Genomic DNA, 23,310 nt, shown 5'->3' on the forward strand with positions numbered 1-23,310 from the left:
TCTTGAGAACACAAGAAAGCAAATCTCCAATTAATAGAAATTCGAAGAAACGGAAAGCTGACTAAAGAACGAAAATACTTTCCATGTGACAAAGAAACAAAGCAAATTTAAGACCAAAGAACAATGCGCAAGAAATAATTCTGAAAAATGGAGAAAGAACTGACCAGACACGCTAAGGCCTCTTCTAATGCTTTATTATGATTGATTTTTTTAATATTAATTAGATGTATACGTAAGTAAAAAGCTGATGTGATAGATTATTTAAAAAAGAGAGAAAGTTTATTTTTTTTATATAAAAAACTAGCTCTTTTAAGCCATCTAAATAATTGTAAGATAATAAATTGTTTTGGCCTAACGGCTTGCGTAGCGGTAAAGAACCCCGAGTAAATGCCACCACCCCGCTTCTCACCAAACCATTTGCCTCTCTTCTCTCTCTCACTGCCCCCGTGTGTGTTTCTTGGGACTACGACCTGCTAGCTGCTGCGCTGGTCTCCACGGTTCCCTGCACAGAGCAACGATAGAACCGGGGCAGGAGGCGTGAAATGTAAGCAAGGAACACACTCAGCTGAAGCTGCAGAGAAGTTGTCGCGGAGAATCGTTTTCACCATGAAGTTCATGAAGCTTGGCTCCAAGCCGGACGCCTTCCAGACCGACGGCACCGACTCCAGGTGAGCGCGCTCCCCTCCTCCTCCTCCCTTCGCCACTGCAAGCCGTAGCTACTTCTTTGCCGGCGTGATCAAAAGGAAACGCATGTTCTTGGTTACGCTATTCTTCTCTGTCAGTGAACGTTCTTGCTTTCGTTTTGAAGAAGCAGCAGAGCGAAGTTCTTGACCTGTTTCTTTTCACTTCTCTCTCTTGGTAGGAAGTAGGAACAACGCAATGCCAGTTGATTGGTTTAGAGAAATAGCAAACCTGTTCTTGATTTCCTTCGCCTCAGATGTTTTCTTGGTTGATTCCTTGGTCGATCTCTACTCTCTTACTTACAGAAACAATGCTGTGGTATCTGAAAAAAACAAAACGCTTCTTCTGCAAGTATGAATCTTTCCCCAGATGTGTGAGTTCTTGTTTATTGGAAAAAAGAGAGCCTTTTCGTTGGGTGACTGTCATATAGAAACTGTTCTGCAGTGATTATCTTGCGATGTGGGGTTGCTGCTGCTTGAGTGCTTGTGAGCTACGTGGGTTTCCCTGCACGGCATTTGACCATGGCGCCCAACCTTTTGCCACCCAAAAGACCCTTTTGGCTGTACAAACAAAACATAGTAGTTGTAGTTGTTGTGATGAGAATCATAAGGTTCTGTTTTAACTAGTACGTGATACGGACCACAAGATTCTCATTTTACTTGAAACGGTGGTGGTTAACCCAAGTGTTTGTTTGATTCATGTTCTTCCCCTTCGCCTAGAACCACATGGGCATGGCCAAGACTACTGGATCTTGAACTTATTTCTTCTTGGCTGAAAAGGCTTGTCTTTATTTTTTTAGAAAAAGTTTTTCTTCTTTATTTTTCTGATGAAGTGTATCTGTATGTCTTGACCTGAACACGAATATGCAACCAGAAAAAGAAACAAATATTTGGTTACTTTCAATTACTATACCTCTCTTACGGAAAGCAGGAGAGCTACATTCATTTCAATTAAGTACAAGAAAGTTTTAAAGAAAAAAGGGTATACTGTACAAGTACTTGAATTACTCTGAAAGTTTTACCTGCTGTGTTGTAGATGAATAGGATATGCTATTTCTATGTGTTAACCAACAACTACTTGCTTTGCATGTTCTGAAAAATTCCTGCAAATTCTGTTGTTGTGGTCATGGAATGATTGCTGACCAAGTGACAAGAACACCAGTTTTAGCCTTTTGCCTGAGCAGGAAATCCCAACTCTCCTTACTTGCCCATGGCATTTTCAATGGTTTCCTTTCGGTCATGTGTTGTATTATCTTGTTATGCGTCTTCATTAACAGTTATGTAACTCTGACCATGTCGATCTTATGAAGATATGTGCTGTCCGACCTTCCGTCAGATATTGTTGTCCGTGTCGACGAAGCAAAGTTCTATCTGCACAAGGTAATTCCGTACCATTTCACTCATCTATTAACAAAAGTAGATTACACTGTCATTCTGTCTTAAGACACTTCTTGTACTTAAGAGTTACAACAATGGATCCGCCAAGGTACAGCTATCAGCACACTAGAAGATGCTGCTATAGTAACATCTTTTGTCAGGTGCCATTTGTAATTTGGATCTTTGTTGCTTTCAGAATCTTTCCCACCGTTTCTTTAGATCATGCTTCAATTCCCATGAGTTTCTTCTGTGGTAGGTGACAACTATGAACATACCATGTGATTAAATAAGTCCACTTGTTGAATCTGTTCAACAGATAAATCTACAGAAAACCTACAAATGTCTACTGTTCAATTATAGCAATTTTCCTATAAAAACTCTGAGAGATAGTCTCTGTAACTTTGATCACTTTATCGTCGATTTGCAGTTCCCTCTTCTTTCCAAGAGTAGCTTGTTACAAAGGCTGATAATCGAGGCCAGTCAGAACGGCACTGATGATGTTGTCATACAAGACATTCCTGGTGGAGTGAAAACCTTTGAAATCTGCGCAAAGTTCTGCTATGGCATGGTTGTGACCCTAAATGCATATAACGTTGTCGCAGCAAGGTGTGCAGCGGAGTACCTTGGGATGACCGAGGATGTTGATAAGGGCAATCTGATATTTAAGATCGAAGCGTTCCTGAATGCCGGCATCTTCAGAAGCTGGAAAGACTCGATCATAGCGCTACAGACCACTGATGCATTGCTACCATGGTCTGAGGAGCTAAAGTTGGTTGGAAGATGCATAGATTCTATTGCTACCAAAGCTACCGTTAACCCGTCAAATGTGATGTGGTCATACACCTACAACCGGAAATCTGCGTCTTCTGATGAGATAGTTGAAGCTCGCAAAAGCTCACAGGCGGTTCCGAAGGACTGGTGGGTTGAAGATCTGTGTGAACTGGATGTGGACCTCTATAGGCATGTCATGGTTGCAGTTAAGTCCAGAGGAAGGATCCCTTCTGATGCAGTTGTAGAAGCTCTCAAGGCTTATGCTGCTAGATGGCTTCCTGATTGCTGCGACACACTGGTTGACGATGTCTACTCCTCCACGTACAAGCATCTGCTTGAAACAATCGTTTGGCTACTGCCCTCGGACAAGGGATCGTTGGGATGCTCGTGCCGGTTCTTCCTGAAGCTTCTGAAAGTCACTGTCCTGATTGGAGCCGGAGAGCTCCTGAAGGAAGAACTCATGGACAGGATTGTCTTGCAGTTACACAAAGCTTCAGTCAATGATCTTCTGATCCCGTCCAAGCCGCCAGCTCAGACCACTTACGATGTTCAACTTGTTCAGACACTTATCAGTAGATATATGAGGCGCGCCGGAGTAGCTGAAGATGGGATCTTTCTCAACAACCTTGACCAGGAGATGTTTGAGACAAACTTAGATCATGAATCTTTGCTGTCATTATGCAAGCTCGTCGACAGGTACTTAGCTGCGGTTGCCTCCGATCCGAATCTGACAGTCTCTAGCTTTGTGGGCTTGGCGACTTCCATGCCTGAATCAGCTAGACCTTCGCATGATGGATTGTACACCGCTATCGACATCTTTCTGAAGGTTTGGTTGACAGCAACCATGTACAATTGCAATCTTATTTTCACCTTTCTCAAGCCATCAAGATCAGTTCGTTAAAAAATCTCACTTTTCTTCTGCCTTTGTGATCAATCAGTTGCATCCCAGCCTACCCAAGATGGAGAAGAGGAAGATCTCCAGCCTGATGGACGTCAAGAAGCTGTCCAAGGAGGCGTGCATCCACGCGGCGCAGAACGACCGCCTCCCGCTCCGCGTCGTGGTCCAGGTCCTCTTCTTCGAGCAGCTGCGCGCCGCGGGAGCCGCCTCGGCCACGGGCGGCGCAGCCAACGGCGGCAGCGTGGCTCGGTGCATGTTGCGCCTGGAGAACGACGACTGGAAGGAGGGCCGCGCGCTGCCGGAGCCCCCGACCCCCGGCGCCCTGAAGAAGCAACTGGGGAGCCTGAAGCTGGCCGACCAGTGTGACGACGATGGCGGGCGGCGGCTGGTGGCGAGGAGCAGCGCCGCCAACCAGAGCAGCAGGCTGTCTCTGTCGTCGCGGTCGCGGAGGATCTTTGACAAGCTGTGGGTCGGCAGCGGGAACCTGCCCGGGGAGGCCGTCGTCGGCAAGGGGTCGGATACATCCGGGAGCTCGCAGAGCCCGCGGTCGTCGGCGAAGCCGCTGGAGTCCAAGTCGTCCAGCTCGTCGTCGAGGAACCGGCGGTACTCGGTCTCGTAGGCTGGAGGCTGCTGTACAGAGGAAGGAGGAGCCTGGTCCGTCGTGAACGATGAACTGCTGCTAACCTTCACAGTTGGTGTCTGTGCTGACGTGCTGTAGTCGTCTCTTTTCCGAAGAACATGTTCAGACGTGCTTGGGGGCGTGCAGCTATGCAGCTAGAAAACTTTTCTCTATCTCCAAATTCCAATTGCTCTGATCTGGGGTAATGACCTTTTTTCTGTGACAGACTTAACAGTTATTCTTAAGCTTAACTCGGTGATCTGGGCAATTCTTTAAGTGACTATGGTAGTATGTTTGATGGCAATCACTGATCACTTAACAGCTGCTCGGGACAAATATATCCACATGACACGATATGAAATAGTACTACAGCGGATGAAAGATCAGGACCCATGGATCGATTCCAAGGCTACTTATCACGTTCCAGAAGGAGCAGCGCGTCGATTGTTCGTTCATTCCGCGTCTGCAGGCGCACAGGATCGCGTTGGCATCAGGGCATGAGGTTTCTCGATCCAGTTCCAACCGCACCAGTCGCTCACCGCCCGTTGCACACAGCCGCGCGGCGGAAGATCTGCCCTATGGACCGGGGCCTGCCGGCTGCCGATCCCCGCGGGACGGCGTCACGGCGGGCGGGCGACATCCTGCTCGGCTCCGGGCCCTAGGTTGCACCTGGTGCCCGGGGGACGGATAGTACGGATGACGCGTCATGCCACGCGCGCGGCCTGTTCACTATTGGGCTCCCTCTTCGTCCGCACTCTCGTGTTCAGCCGGCCAGTGGACTATGGGCCTTACTCTTTGGGACGGAAGGAGATCCTTTGTTGTAATGATATAGTAACCTGATCGCTCACATATGAGTCAATTCTCAGCGAGCTTAAGTGTTAATGACGATGTCACGAGGTAGAGGAACCGCTTCCCTTTGGACATGGGCAGAGGTGTCAACTGGGCTGCCCGGCACGACACGATCCGTTTAGGTCCGTTAACTAAGCAGGTTATGCCATCCTGGCCCATGTGTCCAACCTTAGGCCCATGTACGGCACACGGTCGGGTCGTGCTATGCTGGTCCACAATATGATAGGCTCGATGAATTTTCTTGACCCGTTAGCCCGTTAAAAACAAGTGCCATTTGCAATTGAACTCGTGACTTTGTGCTTGGTAGTAAAGTGTACTACTACTACATCACAATTCATATGTGATGTTACCTCTAAAACAAATTATATATATATTTAAAAAATAAAAAACTTAAACTGGTTGTATCGTGTCGACCCGACGTGTCACGCCTCCAATGCAGACACGACCGCCTAGCCGTACCGTGCCGGTCCAGCCCGTTCCCAACCAGGTCATGCCTTGTTTGGGCCGGGCTAAATTTGTTGTGCCATTTGGCTTGGCCCAGATGGACACCTTTAGACGTGGCCCTCCCGACTAAAATGGATGGTGCACAGTGGGCAATATGGACCACCTCCTCCTGCTCCGCTCCACCGCAAGATCCTCTCGCTTTGAATGGAAGTCCGTATGGCGCGTTAGTTCGCTCCAAATTGTCGTGTCCATGGAGCCGGTAGTCGAGGCATCTACAGCACACGTGCGGTGTCTACGTCTGTTGCCCTGACGACGAGACGAGTGATGAGCCCTCCGCCCCTCTGACCTTTTAGTGATGCCTGCCTTGTTCGGTAAATTATAACGTCCTTGTAGCCTGGCGTGTACCCAACGAAGGAGACGCGGGGTTGATGGTGGACTGACGGGTTGGTTGGGCGAATCATCCGTCAATCAGACACGTAGAATGCGAGTGCCGTTTCAGCGTCCACTAATGACACACAGTAGGCGGTGTGGGGCACAAGGGGATGTAGGACTAAGAGCAACTCCAGCAGTTACCTTATTTGCTTCCCTATAGCTAAAAGTAGGGAATATAGCACAAAAACTTACCTCCAGTAGCTTCTCCATCCGCTTCCCTATCATATCTGCTTCTGTATCCTCATCCATTCGTTCCCTAAATCTAGAAGACGAAAGACTCTAAAAGACGAAAGACGTTCCCTATCTCGCCCCCTCTACCTCCTGTGCGCGCTGCCTCCCCCATCTGTGGCGCACGACGCCACGACAGGCAGGCGGTGCGGCTCAATGGGTGGGAAGAGGTGGGGAGGGTTGGCAAGTAGGCCAAAAGAAGAAGCGGCTTGATGGGCGGGGCGACTCGGCGAGCAGACGAGCAGGCGGCCTGGCTCGGGCGGGAAGAGGTAGGGTAGGTCGGCCAGCAGGCCAGGAGGAGGAGCGGGTCGGCGAGCAGACGGGCAGGTGCTATAGCTCGACAGGCGGGAAGAGGCGGGGCGAGTCCGCTAGGAAGCGGAGCGACTCAATGAGAAGACGGACAGGCAGCGTGTCTCGACGGGTGTGAAGAGGCCCGGGGGGCGGAGTGACTCAGTGGGTGGGGGGCTCGATGTTCAGGCAAGCCGCTCGGCGGGGGAGCTGGTGGGGCGGCTTGCTGGGCGGGGCTGGTCGGCGAGCAGGAGGGCAGACAGTGCGGCTCGATGGACAGGAAGGGGCGTGACGGGTCGGTGAGCAGGCCTGCAGGCAAGTGAGGCAAGTGGGTCGGCAAGCACATTGTTGCATGGGGCAGACGCTCAGTGAGATGTCTTGCTCCTTGCGCCTGCAATTCATCCACGAATTTGACACTAAAATTCTTTAATTGCATAATACAGTAAATTTGTAGCTTGTGAAAAATGGAAAATATGGAGAACTACTTTGTGAACTTGATGAATGAGAGCAACAATCTTGATGACCTTGAACTGTGTAGTACAATCGGAGAGTAAGAGTCCCCGATTGAATATGCATCTCCCCCCATTAGAAAGAGTCAAAAAAGATCAATCAATTACAGTGAGAAGGAAGACGAGACGTTGGTGTTGGCATGGCAAAATATTAGTCTAGATGCAATCCATGGCAATGAGCAATCTTGTGCAACTTATATAGAATTCATGCTTGCTTACATAAGCACAAGGAGTATGAGTCTGACTGTAATGTAAGTTTCCTCACTCATCGTTGGTCTACCATTCAAGAGTGTGTTAACAATTTCGTCAGATGCTATGAGCAAATTGAGCGTAAGTGACAAAGTGAGGTGATATTGCAAAATATTCATATCTCTGTATTTTGCTTGTAAATTTATATATTGGGTAAATTTATATGTTGGCAATATGTTTAACAGAATATATGCACTTGCACAGATTGTACAGGTATATGCTTTGTACAAGGAAAAAGACAAGCAACATATGTCCTTCCAAATGCTGCACTCTTGGAATTTGTTGAAGCACAATAAAAATTGGATTAGTAGGGCATCTGAGATGATTGCAAAAAAACAAAAGATAACTACCAAGTTCATCTTCTGGTACATCTTCTCCTAGTACCAACTCAAATAGTTGTGAAGGCCACCATGATGCACTAGATCTTGAGAATGAGTATGTGATTATGAGAAGACCAACTGGCAGGAAAGCAGAGAAAAAAATTACGATGAGGTAGTGATAACTTGTACAAGGAAGGTCTAGATCATTTATGTGCAAAGAAGGTAGATGCGGGGCCGTGAAAGAGAAGAAAAAAGAAGAGCGCTATGAACGAGCATATGCGCTAGAACAAGAGAGGTTGGCAATTGAAGGGAGAGCCTATGAACTTGATAAAGAGAATATTGCAATTGAGGCAAGAAAGCTTGAGGTAGAGAGACAAGCGATAGAACTCAAGAGAATTAAGGAGGAGGCGACAATTATGTTTATGGATCTTAGTGGCATGATTGATGCGCAAAAAACAATACTACATGAGCCTGCAGAATGAGATCCTAACTCGACGAGCCCGTACCTCTAGTTGAGTAGTTGTTGTAATGTAATATTTTGTAAACTACTATGTTTGGCACTTATCTACTATTTTCTATGAAAGTGGCATGAACACTTGTTGTAATGTTTTAATATTTTACAAACTATTAAATGTGGCACTCATATGTTAGCTTTTGTGAAACCAACAGAAACAAACATATTAGGAATAGTTCCCATTATTACATATGCGGCATACAAGATCAATGAAACTGCTAAAATAGCCCAACACAATTTCAATAAAATACATCCCACCATGATGTTGCCACATGTGCTCGACTAAATCATCTTGTAGTTGACAGTGAGTCTGCTTGTTTCTAATGCTATGATGAATTTGAATAAACTCTTCCAGTTCGGAAGTAGGAGCATGGGAGGGCCTGACAGTGTCTCCAATAGCTTCGTACTAGAAGTCTTCATCATCATGTCGCTCGTCTTCAATTATCATATTATGCATGATGAACAAGCGGTCATAATTTCCCACAGTATGTCATTATCCCAAAATCTAGCTGGTCCACGAACAACGGAGAAACGAGATTGGAGAACTCCAAAGGCTCGTTCAACATCCTTTCTACCTACCTCTTGAGCCTGTGCGAAATGTTTTTGCTTGTTTCCTCGTGGGGATTGTATTGTCTTCACTAATGTGGTGCATTGCGGACATATGTCATCTGTAAGGTAATATCTCATTGTATATTTGTTGTCATTGATGGTATAATTTACCTGTGGAGCTTACCTTTCAGCAAGTCTGGCAAGGAGTGGGGAACGTTGAAGAACATTTATATCATTATGAGACATTGGTAAACCAAAGAAGGCATACCAAATTCAAAGATCGTGTAAAGCAACATCTTCTAGAATGATTGTGGGGGTCATGCACATAGCTACTTTATTGACCTTGCCATGTCATAGGATAATTTCTTCACTTCGAATGCATGCAATCTAAGGACCCTAGGATTCCTGTAAAACCTTTTGCCTCTCCAATTGCAAGTAACCTAACGGTATCATTCGCATTTGGTTGTCTCAAATATTCATCTCCAGAGACTTCAACAATAGTTTTCACGAACCTTTTTAGACTCTATATGACAGTACTTTCTCCAATGCTAACATAATCATCAGTAGCATCTGCTGGTACTCCATAAGCTATCATTCTAAATTCTGTGCTAATCTTCTATATAGAAGATAGCCCAAGATGTCTAGCAGCATTTCTTTTCTGAACAAAATAGTCATCGTGGGCTTCTCCATCATTCACTAAGCGCAAGAATAGAGAACGTGACATTTTAAACCTGTGCGAAAAAGAATAATAATTTATAACAAGAGATCAACGATAAAGGCGAAGAAAACATATGGCCTAGTTATAAACCTTCGTCTGAAGAAAGTTGGACTGTAGGTAGGAGCATCTGAAAAGTAGTCGTTGTATAGTCTCGAATGCCCTGCTTTCCTATTGCAATGAACTTCTTGATGGCTAGGCATAGAACCGCTATGTTGTGGGGCATTCAAAAGCTTATATTGATTGTGTGTTGTGTGTGTGGCAACAATAATGAGTCTGTCATCGTCATCATCATCAGACGACGACTCTAATGCCTGATGCGAGGAAGCTGCGACAACTCATTTTAGTGTGGTGGAGGAGAGGCACCAAAAACAGATAATATATAGAAGTTCAAAATATTGCCGTTAGAGAAATAACCATTTGAAAAGGAGCCGTTTGAAATGTAGTTGTTTGAATATTCGTCGTTTGAATTTTTGCTGTTTAAATTATAGCTACTGGATATAAATAAAATAGAGGATTCTAAGATATAAGGGATGGGTTTTAAGAAGTTGGTGGAGATTGAAGAGATATATGGCTTGAATTTTTTTGGAACATTTTGTATATAGGAGATATAAGAAATTTGATTTAAGTAAGCTGCAAGAGTTGCTCTAATAAATCGTAAGCAGCCAACAAACGGAATGGCTAGATGGCAGGTAGGATTAAAATTTCATCAAAATTTAGGAATTTTTCTTTCACTAACACATGGAACTAACGGAGCAGAGAATAAAAAATAATCAAAATTTTAATGAAACTTTGTGAATTTTAATCTTTTCGCTGATGAACGAAAAAAATATAAAACAAAATTAAAGTCCCTGCCAGACTGGGCAGCTTAGCTTAGCTTAACTGGTTATCGTAACCTTGAACCAAACGCAGCCTTAAAAAAAGGTTGTTTCCACAAGCATCAGTTGCACAAGTTTGCAACAAGCTACATGTATCTCTTGCGTCCAAGGCTGCTGCAGGTTTTGCTGGACCTTTATTAGCTAGTGATGATCACCGTGCATGATTAACGTACGCACGCATGACAAGCAATGGCCATTTGGCTGGAGTGCCTTGGACAGATGTACGTAGCTCCGTGAGTAGATCCTGGGCAACCACCGCATGACTTGTACTCCTTCTCTATGGGAAACTGAAGGTCTTATAAATTAATCTGCTTTTAAGGACATGCATGCTGATGTTTGCAATCAACTGTGAAAGCCAAAAAGGAGCATCTTCTTTCACAAAAAGTTCCTTTTCTCAAGTACCGGGCTTGTCGCTCCTTTGGGGTGTTTTCCCCCCTTAAAAAAACACAAATATTATTCTTTCTTTCGCAAAAGAACAAACATTGAATCGTGGAATGAAGCATATGCTTTAGGAAACCAAAGTAGCATGAATCAAATCGTCCAGGGAGCGGATGCTTTAGGGATCAAAAACAGAATCAACATCCTCGTACGACGAAGTGATCAGGAGGTGATTACAATATGTGTTGGAGATGATCTCCCATATCCCTTCAGATGGTAAATCGAAGTTCACCGGTGGCTGAGTACCGATGGATGTTGCAGTTGTGTTTTAGGTAAAGCAGGCGAAGGCTATGACGGATCTTCGGTTGGAGGCCGAAGGTTGATCTGCGACTTCCCCGCCTGTGTAGGTAAAGGCTATGGCGGGCCTTCGGTCGGAGGCCGAAGGTTGATCAGCAATTTCACCCACCCGTGCAGGCGAAGGCTCTGGCGTGCCTTCGACTGGAGGTCAAATGTCAACCCACGGCGCCGGAGAGTAGGAGTGAAGGTCGTGGTGAACCTTCGGTTGGAGGTCGGAGAGAGACTCGTGGCGCAGTCACGAGACTGGCCGAAGGTGCCCAATGGACGTCGAAGCCTATATAGTCGCTCAGGGCACAGTTGTAATTATACAAATGTACTTGATTGCATCACAATACCCCCGAATATGCCGAGAATGTGACAGTTGAGGGGATAAAACTGTAAATACTAGCGTGAAGTGGTTAAGTACGAGTTATAAATAGAAACATACCGTACCTGAGATGACAGAGGAATTAAGATTATTCATCTTCTAAACACGTATCACATCCAGGAGCCTTCAGCTTTCTATCGGAGTGAAAGTTTTTCTTATTCGAGATCTTAGTTTCAACAGTTGACGTCGATCGTAGAGATCAAACCCACGACCAAATGGTCCCAGTTGGGCCCTTGCCAGAGTGAGGTAGCTGGGTGTATCAGCACGGGTACGGCCCGATCATCAACCTTCGTTGCTGCCAGTGATCTCCATGTAGAAAGAGATAGGAAGATGCCTCTAGTATTACCACTTCGGAACTAATACTCACGATATAATACAATGGCAGCTTATATAAATACATATATCTATATATATGTATATATATATATATTATCGGCCATCGTGCATTTTCGCCAGATAAAGGAAGAAACGTCCCAGCTTGTGAGTGCACACCAGAAGTGCGCCGTACGTACGTGACTCGTCAATTGGCAAGTGCCCGACACGGCGATGCCGCATCTAGAGTGCGTAGGCCCTGTCAACGCCATGAACACACCTAAAGGACCGAGGCGATGAAACCCGAGGAGTCATCATCAAGCAGGGAGAGTGTCCTGTCCTGTCACGCTAGATACCACGCTACGTACCAACTCCAACTCTTGGCCGGAACAAACAGGTCTACCGAATACACACACGACGCGTCATCTATAGATACCCCACCAAACACACCGCCTGGCGCCTGCACACACCCAACCCCTGCAGTTGTTTTCGCCTCAAAGTAACGGCATGACTGCCGGTAATCGCGCGCGCGACATGACTGTGGTCGACGGCGACGACGGCGAGGCGGCGCCCGGGAGCGGGCAGACGGTGTGCGTGACCGGCGCCGGCGGGTACATCGGGTCGTGGATCGTCAAGCTCCTCCTGGAGCGGGGCTACACCGTCAGAGGCACCGTGCGCAACCCTGGTACGTACGCGCTAGCTAGTTCTGACTGGTAGACAGATGGCGCTAGAGATGGATCTTGATTGGTCTCTTATTCTGTTTGATGAGACAGATGACGCGAAGAACGCGCACCTGAGGGCACTCCCCGGCGCGGCGGAGAGGCTGGCCCTGTGCAGGGCCGACCTGCTCGACAGCGACGCGCTGCGGGCGGCCATCGCCGGCTGCCACGGCGTGTTCCACACCGCGTCGCCGGTAACCGACGATCCGGTACGCGTAACGTAACCCGGACTGTAAGGACGGTTTGTACTCTAGTTGGGTCCATGATGTAGTTCACGGACGTTTGATAGGATGATCTAAAAACCACTGCAATTCGTGACCATATGAACGCAGTTTTTCCCCTAAGGGGATGTCTCCTGCACTCTGTGTTGTTGAATCTGCTCTGAGATCAGAGAATCTTTGTCTCTCTTGCTCTGCACGAATCTCGGAACAGATCCGACAATGCAGAGTGTAGGAGAACACCCTCTTAAGTGGAAAATTTACTTTGTCATAACCATAACCATCATAAACTAGATTAAAAAATTAAGTGATCATATAGAGAAATATTGGAAATTTATAGTTGTGTACACCATAATGTCTTGTCGTCTTGACTCTTGCTAGTGCATAGGGCGACAAATTGTATTTTGATTGCCTAAGAAAAGCCTGGAAATTGCAATAAACCAGCGTGTCATATATCTGATCAGACTCGAATTATCCTTATTAGGGCAAGTATATTGGTACACGTTAGTTGTCTCATAAGTCATCTAATGCAATGTCACCTAGGATTCTAGGTGGTGTGGAGGAAAAAGAGGGATGTGAGAGACATAAGCTAAAATTTAAGTTTATACTATTATAACAGTTATCATTGCTATACAACTCACAATATTTATTTGTTCCATGCACAAATTATATAATTACTATGAGATAGCTAAAAAGACAATCTATTATAGGAGTTATCTTATAAATTGTCTCAAGATTATATGCCAACGTATAAGTAGGCTATAAGAAGGCACAAATATACTTGCCCTTAATTAAATATCACTAGTTGGCAGCCAGCTGCAAACAACTTGTCTTATGCTAAATTTGAAAAAAAAAAATGTTTCCTGCCGAATTCATGTATTCCAACGCTACATTCCGGGGACGATGAGATTGCTTGTACATATATAGGCCCACTCCTCAGTGACCTTTATCACATGGCGTGCTTGCACGAAGGCATTAGTGGAGTGACATTTTTTTTTACGCGCAGGAGGAGATGATGGAGCCGGCGGTGAGGGGGACGCGTTATGTCATCGACGCCGTGGCGGAGGCCGGCACGGTCCGACGCGTCGTGCTGACGTCGTCGATCGGCGCGGTCGCTATGGACCCCAACCGCGCGCCGGACGCCGTGGTCGACGAGTCGTGCTGGAGCGACCTCGAGTTCTGCAAGAAGACCAAGGTACTCATCATAGCTATTAATGATGGACGCCATTGGTTCACATGCATGTGCTTAAGATTGCCGCTGTGGTGTCAGAACTGGTATTGCTATGGGAAGACGGTGGCGGAGCAGGCGGCGTGGGAGGCCGCGGCGGCGCGCGGGGTGGACCTGGTGGTGGTGACCCCGGTGCTGGTGCAGGGCCCGGCGCTGCAGCCGGCGGTGAACGCGAGCCTGATGCACGTGCTCAAGTACCTCAACGGGTCGGCCAAGACGTACGCCAACGCCGTGCAGGCGTACGTCCACGTCCGCGACACCGCCGACGCGCACGTCCGCGTCTTCGAGGCGCCCGGCGCCGCCGGGCGCTACATCTGCGCCGACGCCGTGCTCCACCGCGAGGACGTCGTCAGGATCCTCCACAAGTTCTTCCCGGACTACCCCGTCCCCGAAAGGTCAGTGGCACAGTCTCGATGCTCTCGCCCTGCATGGGGGTACATGCATGCATGCATGTCTCTGTCTTTTTGTTTTTGTTTTCAAACTTGTGAAAGAAAAGATGAAATCATGTCGAATTGTCAACGGATAGTGCTTACGTGTGCGGTGACATCAAACCGACGGCGAAATCTGCTGCCGAGTCTTTCGCTCGTACGAGGTACGAGAAGGTCCAAGTGCTGAGCGCTATCGTCTTCTTGGCTACGCACGGCACTTGAGACTTCTAGTAGACACCTGAATCACGAGTTCATTGAGATGTAGTCAATAATTTCTCCGCAGAGTCCTGTGCGACTGAACATTTGACTCTTGCGCTTAGAAATGAGTGGCAAATTCCCCTTGTGTGGCAGTGGTTCTAAGAATCTTGTAGCAAGTGCATGCACGCGTGTACTTTTAGATTGCACATTAATCACGATTTCCTGTAATGGGATCGAATCACGTGTCAATATAGTTCAGTGATTGAAAGATTAAGACTGTGCATAATTTAGCAAGTTAGTCGATGTTCGGGTTTTTTTTAATTATCTTAACGATTCTTCTTCAAAAGAAGAATTTTCATTCCTGCGTGCTGTCACTTGATACGTACTTGACAGATCGATACTACTTCGATCAGATTTTTTGTTTCAAGAACCCAACTGCTACTGATCGTAGGAGCTACTGATTATTAGCGTATCAGCATCTCACTTAATTATTGCTTGCCGTTCTTGCATTTGCATCGCATCATCGCAGGTGCTCGGACGAGGTGAACCCGAGGAAGCAGCCTTACAAGATATCCAACCAGCGCCTCCGGGACCTGGGCCTCGAGTTCACGCCGGCGGCGCAGTGCCTGTACGACACCGTCATAAGCTTCCAGGAGAAGGGCATCCTCCCCGTTCCTGCCCCGTCGTCCCCGCGTCCCTGAGCTATATGGATGTCCAGCTTGGCCCTCGCAGAAACGATCTAGTGCATGGCATGGCATGCAAACTATTCCAGTGGCTGATGCTGGAGTTCTTGTCAAGTTGCAGCTTGCAAGCGATGCATGGGTGTGATGAACTATGTATGGGTATCTGTACCTAAAGTGTCGGTTGCGTTTACGAATGCAACAAGAAATAACAGTGTGAATAACTTTTATGCTGGTATATGTACCTTAAGTGTCGCCGGCGAGCAGCGCCTCCTCCTCCGTCGCTAGCGTCATCTCCGACGACCTTTCGCGTGCAGTGCTCCAGTTTCAATCGCCTGATAAACAATGTTATTTGGATATAGATACAGGTATCGAAATCCAACTCAATCTCCTGATAAACAATGTTTCAACGATCTTTTTATTGAAAAGATCAAATAAAAATGATGCATTACCTTCTAGTATTAACGTTGTTTCAACACCTTGAAGCGATGAATCACAACATCATTTATAAGTTTTTACATTTCTTGTTTCTCCACATAGCAAATGAGGCTATTACTAATGTATTCATCACCAATATGATTGCGCAAATATATTTTCACAGTTTTCATGGCCGAAAAACTTCTCTCAACTGTAGCAATGGCGATAGGCAATGCAATTACTAGCTTCAAAAGCCAATAAACAAAAGGATAGCAAATATGTTTTCTTGTCTTTACCCTTTTTTAAGCTCAACAATAGTTTATATGTTAGAGAATCTATCATCTTCCTGCACATCATCAATGTAAAGAGAAAGAAGATGGTTAAGTTTCCTTAATTCTTCAAAATCAAAATCATTAAGATATAATTTAGCTAGGCTTAACAAACTCTCCATATTAAAATTATGAAATGAATCTATCAAACAGTTGAGAGGTTATCTCATTGAAATGACCATCAAACTCTAGAAGTAGCCGGTCAATAACGCCATTAAGGCAATCTACTTCAAAATGATGCTTTTCGGTAATTCTATATTTTGTCTTGGCTTCTTTGAATTAATATATGCCTCGTACATTTCCAACTTGAAAATATCATGTTTGTCACAAAATGCATACACTTCACCTAAGACTTTCTCCCACCCATCTCTTCTAAGTTCATCCAAATGGCTTCTAATTGCTTTCACACAGTTAATATCATTCACAATATATTGATCTTTCCGTTGTAATGCAATTGATAAGGTATTTGTGATTATTAAAATAGTCAAACATGATATGCAAATAGAAGACAAATGCAAAAGATCGAAAATACACTTGAAGACCACATGCTTGTTCTCTATTTTTTCCATCCATATCTTCTTCCTCCACAAATTCTAGTACTTGATAATTGTTGGGAACAAGTCAACCAAACTTTTAAGAGATTTATAATGACAACCCCAATAAGTATCTCTAAGTCTTTGAAGATATTGCTCTTGATTTAATATTGTTCTAGTTTTAAGCAACCCACAACCTAAGTCCCTACACATTTCTTCAAGATTGAAATCTCGAACTATGTCTCTTCTCTTTGAAGATCCACCCACCACATTACAATTATCTAAAAAGCATACATCCAACTATTACAATTATCCTAAAAAACTAGATCTAATATCACTAAATCTTAGGTCCGATGTCTAACTTATGTCCACCACTGGAGCTGATGACTAACCTAATTAGTTTGTAAAAAAATATTAAGGTTAAAATATTTACCTCTAATACTGAAGTATCCCGACAGGGCTTCACCGCTCTCCTCTCCCTCTCCATCTCTTTGTGCATGTTGGTGGGAAAGTGTTGGAGTATTGAGTAAGGGGGCATCCTGACTAACGGGTTTTTCGAAGGGTATGCCGATCGGAGGAGGATATTTCCTAAACCCTGGCCTATCGCGCGACCAGGTTAAGGCTCGCTCGACCAGCACAAGGCTTGCCCGACCAGTCTCCTTACGATATATTATGATCCCACAACCAGTCCTTGCTGGTCGCGGGACGTTCATACATAACCAGTTTAATCACATTTATTGATTTATACTTAAGTGTTTTTCTTTCTAAGACACATTTTTCAGCGAACAAAGTCGTGACCGGCGCAAATAGGTAGTGTCTTGTCCCGTATCATTAAATGCTACGGAGTGGGGTTTTAAGAAATGACTTGACGCCGCATGATAGATGGGACACGGTCTGCAGAACGATTAGGCAAGTGGACAGGTTCGCTGGCAGGCTCACGGAAGGCCGGGACAGGACAACTTGGCAGATAAGCTTACGGCTCACGACAAGAGGACAAGCATGGCTAACGAGGTAAAATAAAGCTAGAGGCATCCATGAGGATGGGATGGGCCTCGTTGTACCACCAGCGCAGGGTGTTGCGTGTATGCTCTGTGTGATGATAGCTTGGGAAAAAAATATCTAACTAGGTATGAGTCTACTGAAAGGAGTTCACTTGTAAGTTCTTATTTTCTTGTATATAAAGAGGATAATGGGTCTAGGATGAGGGAGAGAACTCATATGTAATCCGTTCACAAACACTCATAATAAAAATACATAAGACGTAGGACTGTTATCTTTCGAGAAACCTAAACCTGGATAAATCTGGTATCTTTATGTTTATCACACCGTAAACGTCGTTCACACGCCCATCAATTTCGACTCGTCCCTCTCTTGAGTTTTCCACGAGAACTTAAGTTCATTTTATCTTCTTCTCAATCTTCGTTCTTCTTTAATTAACTACGGTCTTGATAAAACCATGCGCTGAGTATAGTTTTGTAAAATTTCAAAATAGATATATATATTTGCATTTTTTATTAAAAATATAAAAATAAAAAAATCTAACTTTTCGGGCCGCTCTCGAGTGGCGGGTTGGGTTGGTAGCTGGACTCGGCGTCGTTGGGAGTTGATTTCGTACTTTCCATCGTGGGCCAGAGAAGACGACTTGCGAGCTATTTGCACTGGTTTCTAAGCCACGTGACGGCCGGGATTGTGAGCCTTGGGCCGACGGTCTACGGGCGCCCAGAACCCCAAAGACAGCCGGGCCGGCGGCAGGCTCACCGGCGACCATGCAAGTGGATGGAGATTGCCCGGTTGTGTGCGTATGTACCCTCTAAAAAAAGTGGATGGAGATTGCGGCGGACTAGGGTCTGACGTTATACCGGCATCGACGCGGTCTCCCAGTCGCCGCGTTGCAGATGGCGGTGGCCAAGCACATCGGTGGTTTGATCACATCTCGGTATGCACGGATGATAGTTCTGCTTCTAGCTACCACCACATTTCTCCAAAATCCGGAGAGATCTGAAAATTTTCATGCATGTTTGCCGGAGTGAACTGTACAAGCATATGGTCTGGACAACCAAGTCTTTTTTATAGTGTTGCTTAAGTGTATGTATAAAAGTACATTTTGGGCAGCTCCATCATCCATGGATCAGGCGAGCCCCAATTTACAGCAGAAGCAAGTCGCGAACTCGTTATATCTGCAGTTCTGTTGGTCTTGATCGAGTTTCAACCATTCCAGCTTCCAGGATATCTTCGTCGAACTTTGGCGGGCTAGACGGAGAGCTGCTTGAGAGTGTATCTGACAGGAACACATCGGAGTTGTTGTCAGACCATTCGGCAGCTGCAGCATCACCAGTTTCTGCATCACAGAAATTCAATGAACGCATTTCTGAATTGGGTTTATTCTCGGCGTTATCCACTTTTTGTTCCTCCCCTGTATTTACATCCTTTGAAACTTGGACTTCATGAGTGTTCAGGCCGGCAGTTTCAGGTTCTGGCAAAGAATGTGCATTGGCAAAGTAACCTTCGCCACCCTCAAACTTTGGCACGGAAGAAAGGTCATCTGCTGGTTCAATGTGATGAGTCAGGACAGATCTGCTATCTAGCAAGCCATGTTCAGCTGTGATGTCGCTGACTTCTGTATCCTGTAGAGGTATCACATCAAAGCCATCACGTTCACTGCGTAATTCCTTCTGTTCTGATTCATCATTTCTGATGTGATCGCTTTTGCTTGACCAATCCAGATGACTGAACACATCAGCAACCTTCAAAAGGCTTTCTTTCTCCTCACTAGATAACTCAGATTTGCTAATTGTTGTGGTCATGTCCATATCCGAAAATATAGCCTATAATTATCAGGGAGAAAAATCATGATGTGTAACTGTATACAAAGCGGAAAAGGCGCAGGAAATTAATGCAATAAGATGCAAGAATGATCCAATTACCTCGACTCTAAAGTCTACAGGAAACCGATGTTTTGTGTCCCACAGAATATCAATCTGGTCCCTATCAAGTATCAACAGATTGTCTTCAACAAAAGCCGTGCTAAACATGGCTCTGAACATCATAACTTCATGTTCATAGTCCTCATCCAGGCTGGTGCACTCCATTACAACATCTCCTTGAACCGGACACTGAACATTAACCTTGATTATCTCGCAATCTTCCTGAATTTGCAAACAAGAAAAGTTTAATACACTTCACTTCAGCACTTCAAGCTTGAAGATGTCTTACAAATATCAGTACAGATATCCAATATAAACTTTTAAGTCAAATTTAAACCTGTTGTATTAACTGGAGAAAAGGGAACCCAATAAAGTAAATAACCAAAAGATAAAGATTAAGTGCTTTGAAGTTTGAACTTATTCGTAATCTCAGTAGAAACAAATTGAACTAAATTTGTAAGATTGTAAGTATTTTTAGAATATATCAGTAACAATGTTAAACATTGAACTTCTGAGCCAACGCATTATAGACAAAAATCACAGACATACTGTAAAAGACCAATGTGTGATTCATGATAGGTTGATAACCAAACAAAATTATACCTGTGTGTAAAGCTGGACAAAATCACTTGTCTTTGGATTCGAAAAGAGAACTTTAGTATTCCTGTCATTAGGCGCAAGGGGATCCGGGCCATAAATCCGGAATACTGGTCTACATCCCCCTTGCCCATCAAAATTTGGTACCTTCCTGATTATTACACAATTCAAATTCAGCATTCTGTCAACAGGAGGCCACAATTCTGGTGATATGTGCCGTTTTGACACATACTTCAAGTATCTCAACTGAGAAGGCACTGGGTCAAGAGGTGAGAATAGCTCAGCTAACCCATCTGGTGCCTGTCTGCAGACCATCTCCAAAGCCTTACTCTCATCAGTATACCGTCTGAGGTAAACCAGTAGGGCTGCCAATGCGAAAGCAAGAACTGGCCACCCCCCATGTTCTGAATGTATAAGCAGAAAATTGTCCTGGCTTAATGAGAGCCAGCTTTCACTGGACCTCAGGAAATGATGAATCATCTCCATGGTGAGCAGGGGACATCCTTCATAGTTACGTGGGTAACCCATTACACTCATGTCGTAGTATGAGAAAATGCTGGCAACTTGGTTGTCCTTCTTGCCTCCCTCAAAGTTCAATACCATGAACGAGTCTATGGAGTAGCGGCCAAGTAGCTGTTTTAAGATGCCTCCAATGTATGGCTTCAGCTCGTCTTCTTCAAACAAATCCGTGGAGAAGCAGTGGTCAAATACTGGAATGGAAAGTAAAGAAGCAATCAATAGTCAGCACCCCAAAGATGATACTGGGACTGAGAGCAATCAAAGTTCACCCAATTTGAAGTTCCTTTGACTTAAACACTGAAACATCAATGCATGTTTGAGGAAAGAGAATGTAGTACATATCGCATGAGCTACACAAGTGGATGTCAAATGGGGATTTGGGTGGTCAATTTCATCAGAACAAGAAGCCATAACAAATTTCCTGATGACACTCAGTTCTCAAATTGACAAAAGTTCATTTCCCCACAAAAGCAACATAATCAAGTAATTGCATGATCTTTTGTCTTTGTGTACATATCTGCCGCAAGCATGGGCCTTCAAGCTTCAAAGCTTGTCATTTTCACATAAATGAGCTAATGTGCATCCGATCCCATCCATTCTTCAATCCAACAATTGGAATAAGCACCCCAGCCTCCAAGCATAGAAAACAAAATTTTGCATCATAGAAAAAATGCTAAATTCTCCCTTCAAAAAATATGCTAAACTCCTGAACTAACTGGTGCTAAATGACTAAATTTTGTAACCATAGCAACGAACAGAACCGCTCGCACTTCAAACCGAAGACGTGATCCTTTATCGAAAAAGAATGGCAAGGTGATAACCAACTACTCTGGTCAATTCCGTGTCCCTATTATGGTCAAGCGCATAGTTTAGCAACAGCTAAGCAATGGCCTTTCCGCGAGTCAAAGCATGAACCGAACCCACCGTCACATGACCACAAAGTCTGGGCAAAGTTATCTCCATTCTCGAAAGCAAATCTGCACCTCTAACCCAAAATGAACCAAAATTCTGTTCATAAATTATTTTCCTCGGGAAATGGGAAATAAAGCAAGGACAAGCGCGTACTAGCAACATGCACGAACAAGATTCCCCGTGCCGGCGACGCGTTACTTCCAAGAAACCCCCGACGAACAGGTCCAAGCCGAGCGCAAGAGAGCACGCCGGTTCGCACAAACGCACCCAGGTAAAACAGCACAACACCCAGTACTGGACCGAGAAAGAGCACGCACCGAGGATGTTGTCGGAGATCTCGACGAGCCCGTCGGGCGGCCGCCGGTAGAACAGCCGCCGGAACAGCGACATCCGTGGCACGCGCGCGCGCCTCCGCCGCCTCGAGGACCTCCTCCGCACCCTTGGAGGAACCGGCCAAGAACGCAACGAGACGCGAGGTCGCCGAACCGTGTGGCGGCGCGGGAGGAGGAGACGTGACGAGCAGTAGCGGAGCCGGCGGTGATATATTGGGGGAGGGAGGTGGCAGCGAGCTGGTGGATTTGTTTTTTCGGAGGCTTTGGTGTTGGTCTGGACGTTTGGTTTGTTTAACGGGTCGTCGTGGGCGCGTGCTGCTCCGGAGCTGCGAGAAGAACGGTTCCATGGAACGGGCCAGCCTGCGTGCGTCCTGCTCCCTTCTTGTGGAGCTCTGGAGAAGAAAAGTTTGAATTGGGTTCAAAATTCGAAATTTGCCCCCGTTTCTTTCCCCCTCCTCCTCCTCCTTTTTCTTTTTATTGCAGGGCCCTCCTCCTTTTTCAAATGGTCTTATCTTCATCTGCTTTTCTTTTACCTTTTGAGCCTTTGATCTTTTCGGAGAGCTTGTGGTTCGGTTGAGGTCGTTAATCAGAGGTCAAAATCATAAAGTTTCTCTGGCAAGAGAAAGAAAGGGGACTGTGTTAGAGCAAGCCAAATGGCGGCTTGGCAGCCTGATAACGGTATAACCCATTAGACATGGTACGGTTTGGTTTGCGGGCCATGTTAGCCCCCGTGCCGAGTATTTAGTTTAGATATAGTCCATGTAAAACCATATTGGCCCGTGACATGGTAGATATGATAGGTTGACTTAGGCCTATTAATCACGTTTAGCCCATTAACATGTGGAAAAAGAATCAGATTTTTTTAAAAAAAAAATCAGAAAACATAAAGATAGGAAAAATTCAAAAAAAAAGAAAATAATGAAATTGGGTTCTGACCTATTTATAGTAGGAAAAAGTCTAAATTACTCCACTAAAGTATTCCTTGTGTTCGGATAACCCTCAAATTTTAAAACCGTTTATTTAACCATTAAACTTTAAATATCAGATCACATAACTCACTGGAGTAGTTTGTGTATGATGCCATTTTGACGTACACTTGCACCCTCATACGAATATACATACTCATATACATAAAAAAAAGAAAAAAAAGGAAAAAGAAAAAAAGGGGAGAAAGCCTGGCCGGCCCCTTTTGTTTCGACCGGCCCGGCCTTTTTCTTCTCCTCCGGCCCGTCTTCTCCTCCCCTGCCCCTCTCCTTATCCACTCGGGCGAGCCAAGAGAGGGAGCCGCTCCCTTGCATCCGCCGCCACCCTCCTCGCACGCGCCGCCGCCTCCTCTTGCGCCGCGCTCCCGAGCAGCGCCGCCACGCATGCGCCCGGCCACGCCGGCCCAGCCGCAACCTGCCCCCCTCTCCTTATCCTCTCCCGCACCGAGCTGTTGTGCCGCACCGCTTTGCCCCCTGGTCCACGGGCCGCGCCGCTGCTCTCTTCCTCGGCCATGCCCCTGGGCTCGAGCCCGCCCGAGCTGCGCTGCCCCTAAGCCAA

The 23,310-nt window shown here is 45.6% G+C and overlaps 3 protein-coding genes across 3 annotated transcripts; 2 read left to right on the top strand and 1 right to left on the bottom strand.

Moving 5' to 3' along the window:
- Nucleotides 1–404: 404 nt before the first annotated feature.
- On the top strand, nucleotides 405–4,621 carry LOC133930735 (BTB/POZ domain-containing protein NPY1-like). The gene is made up of 4 exons (XM_062377455.1): nucleotides 405–668; nucleotides 1,991–2,060; nucleotides 2,485–3,654; nucleotides 3,767–4,621. Exons 1-4 carry the CDS (start codon nucleotides 607–609, stop codon nucleotides 4,343–4,345), a joined length of 1,881 nt encoding a protein of 626 aa, XP_062233439.1. The 5' UTR covers nucleotides 405–606; the 3' UTR covers nucleotides 4,346–4,621.
- Nucleotides 4,622–12,143: 7,522 nt separating this feature from the next.
- On the top strand, nucleotides 12,144–15,544 carry LOC133930736 (cinnamoyl-CoA reductase 1-like). The gene is made up of 5 exons (XM_062377456.1): nucleotides 12,144–12,419; nucleotides 12,508–12,662; nucleotides 13,678–13,866; nucleotides 13,942–14,294; nucleotides 15,055–15,544. The coding sequence occupies exons 1-5, from the start codon at nucleotides 12,242–12,244 to the stop codon at nucleotides 15,224–15,226; spliced, it is 1,047 nt and encodes a 348-aa protein (XP_062233440.1). The 5' UTR covers nucleotides 12,144–12,241; the 3' UTR covers nucleotides 15,227–15,544.
- A 2,972-nt stretch (nucleotides 15,545–18,516) lies between these two features.
- LOC133930737 (formin-like protein 6) lies at nucleotides 18,517–22,213 on the bottom strand. The gene is made up of 4 exons (XM_062377457.1): nucleotides 21,754–22,213; nucleotides 20,012–20,715; nucleotides 19,409–19,630; nucleotides 18,517–19,309 (listed from the first exon to the last, which is right to left on the bottom strand). The coding sequence occupies exons 1-4, from the start codon at nucleotides 21,824–21,826 to the stop codon at nucleotides 18,656–18,658; spliced, it is 1,653 nt and encodes a 550-aa protein (XP_062233441.1). The 5' UTR covers nucleotides 21,827–22,213; the 3' UTR covers nucleotides 18,517–18,655.
- Between the last annotated feature and the right edge of the window lie 1,097 nt (nucleotides 22,214–23,310).

Source organism: Phragmites australis, chromosome 10 (genome assembly GCF_958298935.1).
Source record: "Phragmites australis chromosome 10, lpPhrAust1.1, whole genome shotgun sequence".
In the NCBI taxonomy this organism is placed as follows: domain Eukaryota; kingdom Viridiplantae; phylum Streptophyta; class Magnoliopsida; order Poales; family Poaceae; genus Phragmites; species Phragmites australis.

Coding starts and splice junctions, on each gene's coding strand:
- LOC133930737 (XM_062377457.1), bottom strand. CDS start 21,826: ATGTCGCTGTTCCGGCGGCTGTTCTACCGGCGGCCGCCCGACGGGCTC. Junction 20,716..21,753: donor GATCTCCGACAACATCCTCG/GTGCGTGCTCTT, acceptor TTTCCATTCCAG/TATTTGACCACTGCTTCTCC. Junction 19,631..20,011: donor TTGTCCAGCTTTACACACAG/GTATAATTTTGT, acceptor TTGCAAATTCAG/GAAGATTGCGAGATAATCAA.
- LOC133930735 (XM_062377455.1), top strand. CDS start 607: ATGAAGTTCATGAAGCTTGGCTCCAAGCCGGACGCCTTCCAGACCGAC. Junction 669..1,990: donor ACCGACGGCACCGACTCCAG/GTGAGCGCGCTC, acceptor GATCTTATGAAG/ATATGTGCTGTCCGACCTTC. Junction 2,061..2,484: donor CAAAGTTCTATCTGCACAAG/GTAATTCCGTAC, acceptor GTCGATTTGCAG/TTCCCTCTTCTTTCCAAGAG.
- LOC133930736 (XM_062377456.1), top strand. CDS start 12,242: ATGACTGCCGGTAATCGCGCGCGCGACATGACTGTGGTCGACGGCGAC. Junction 12,663..13,677: donor CGCCGGTAACCGACGATCCG/GTACGCGTAACG, acceptor TTTTACGCGCAG/GAGGAGATGATGGAGCCGGC. Junction 14,295..15,054: donor GACTACCCCGTCCCCGAAAG/GTCAGTGGCACA, acceptor GCATCATCGCAG/GTGCTCGGACGAGGTGAACC.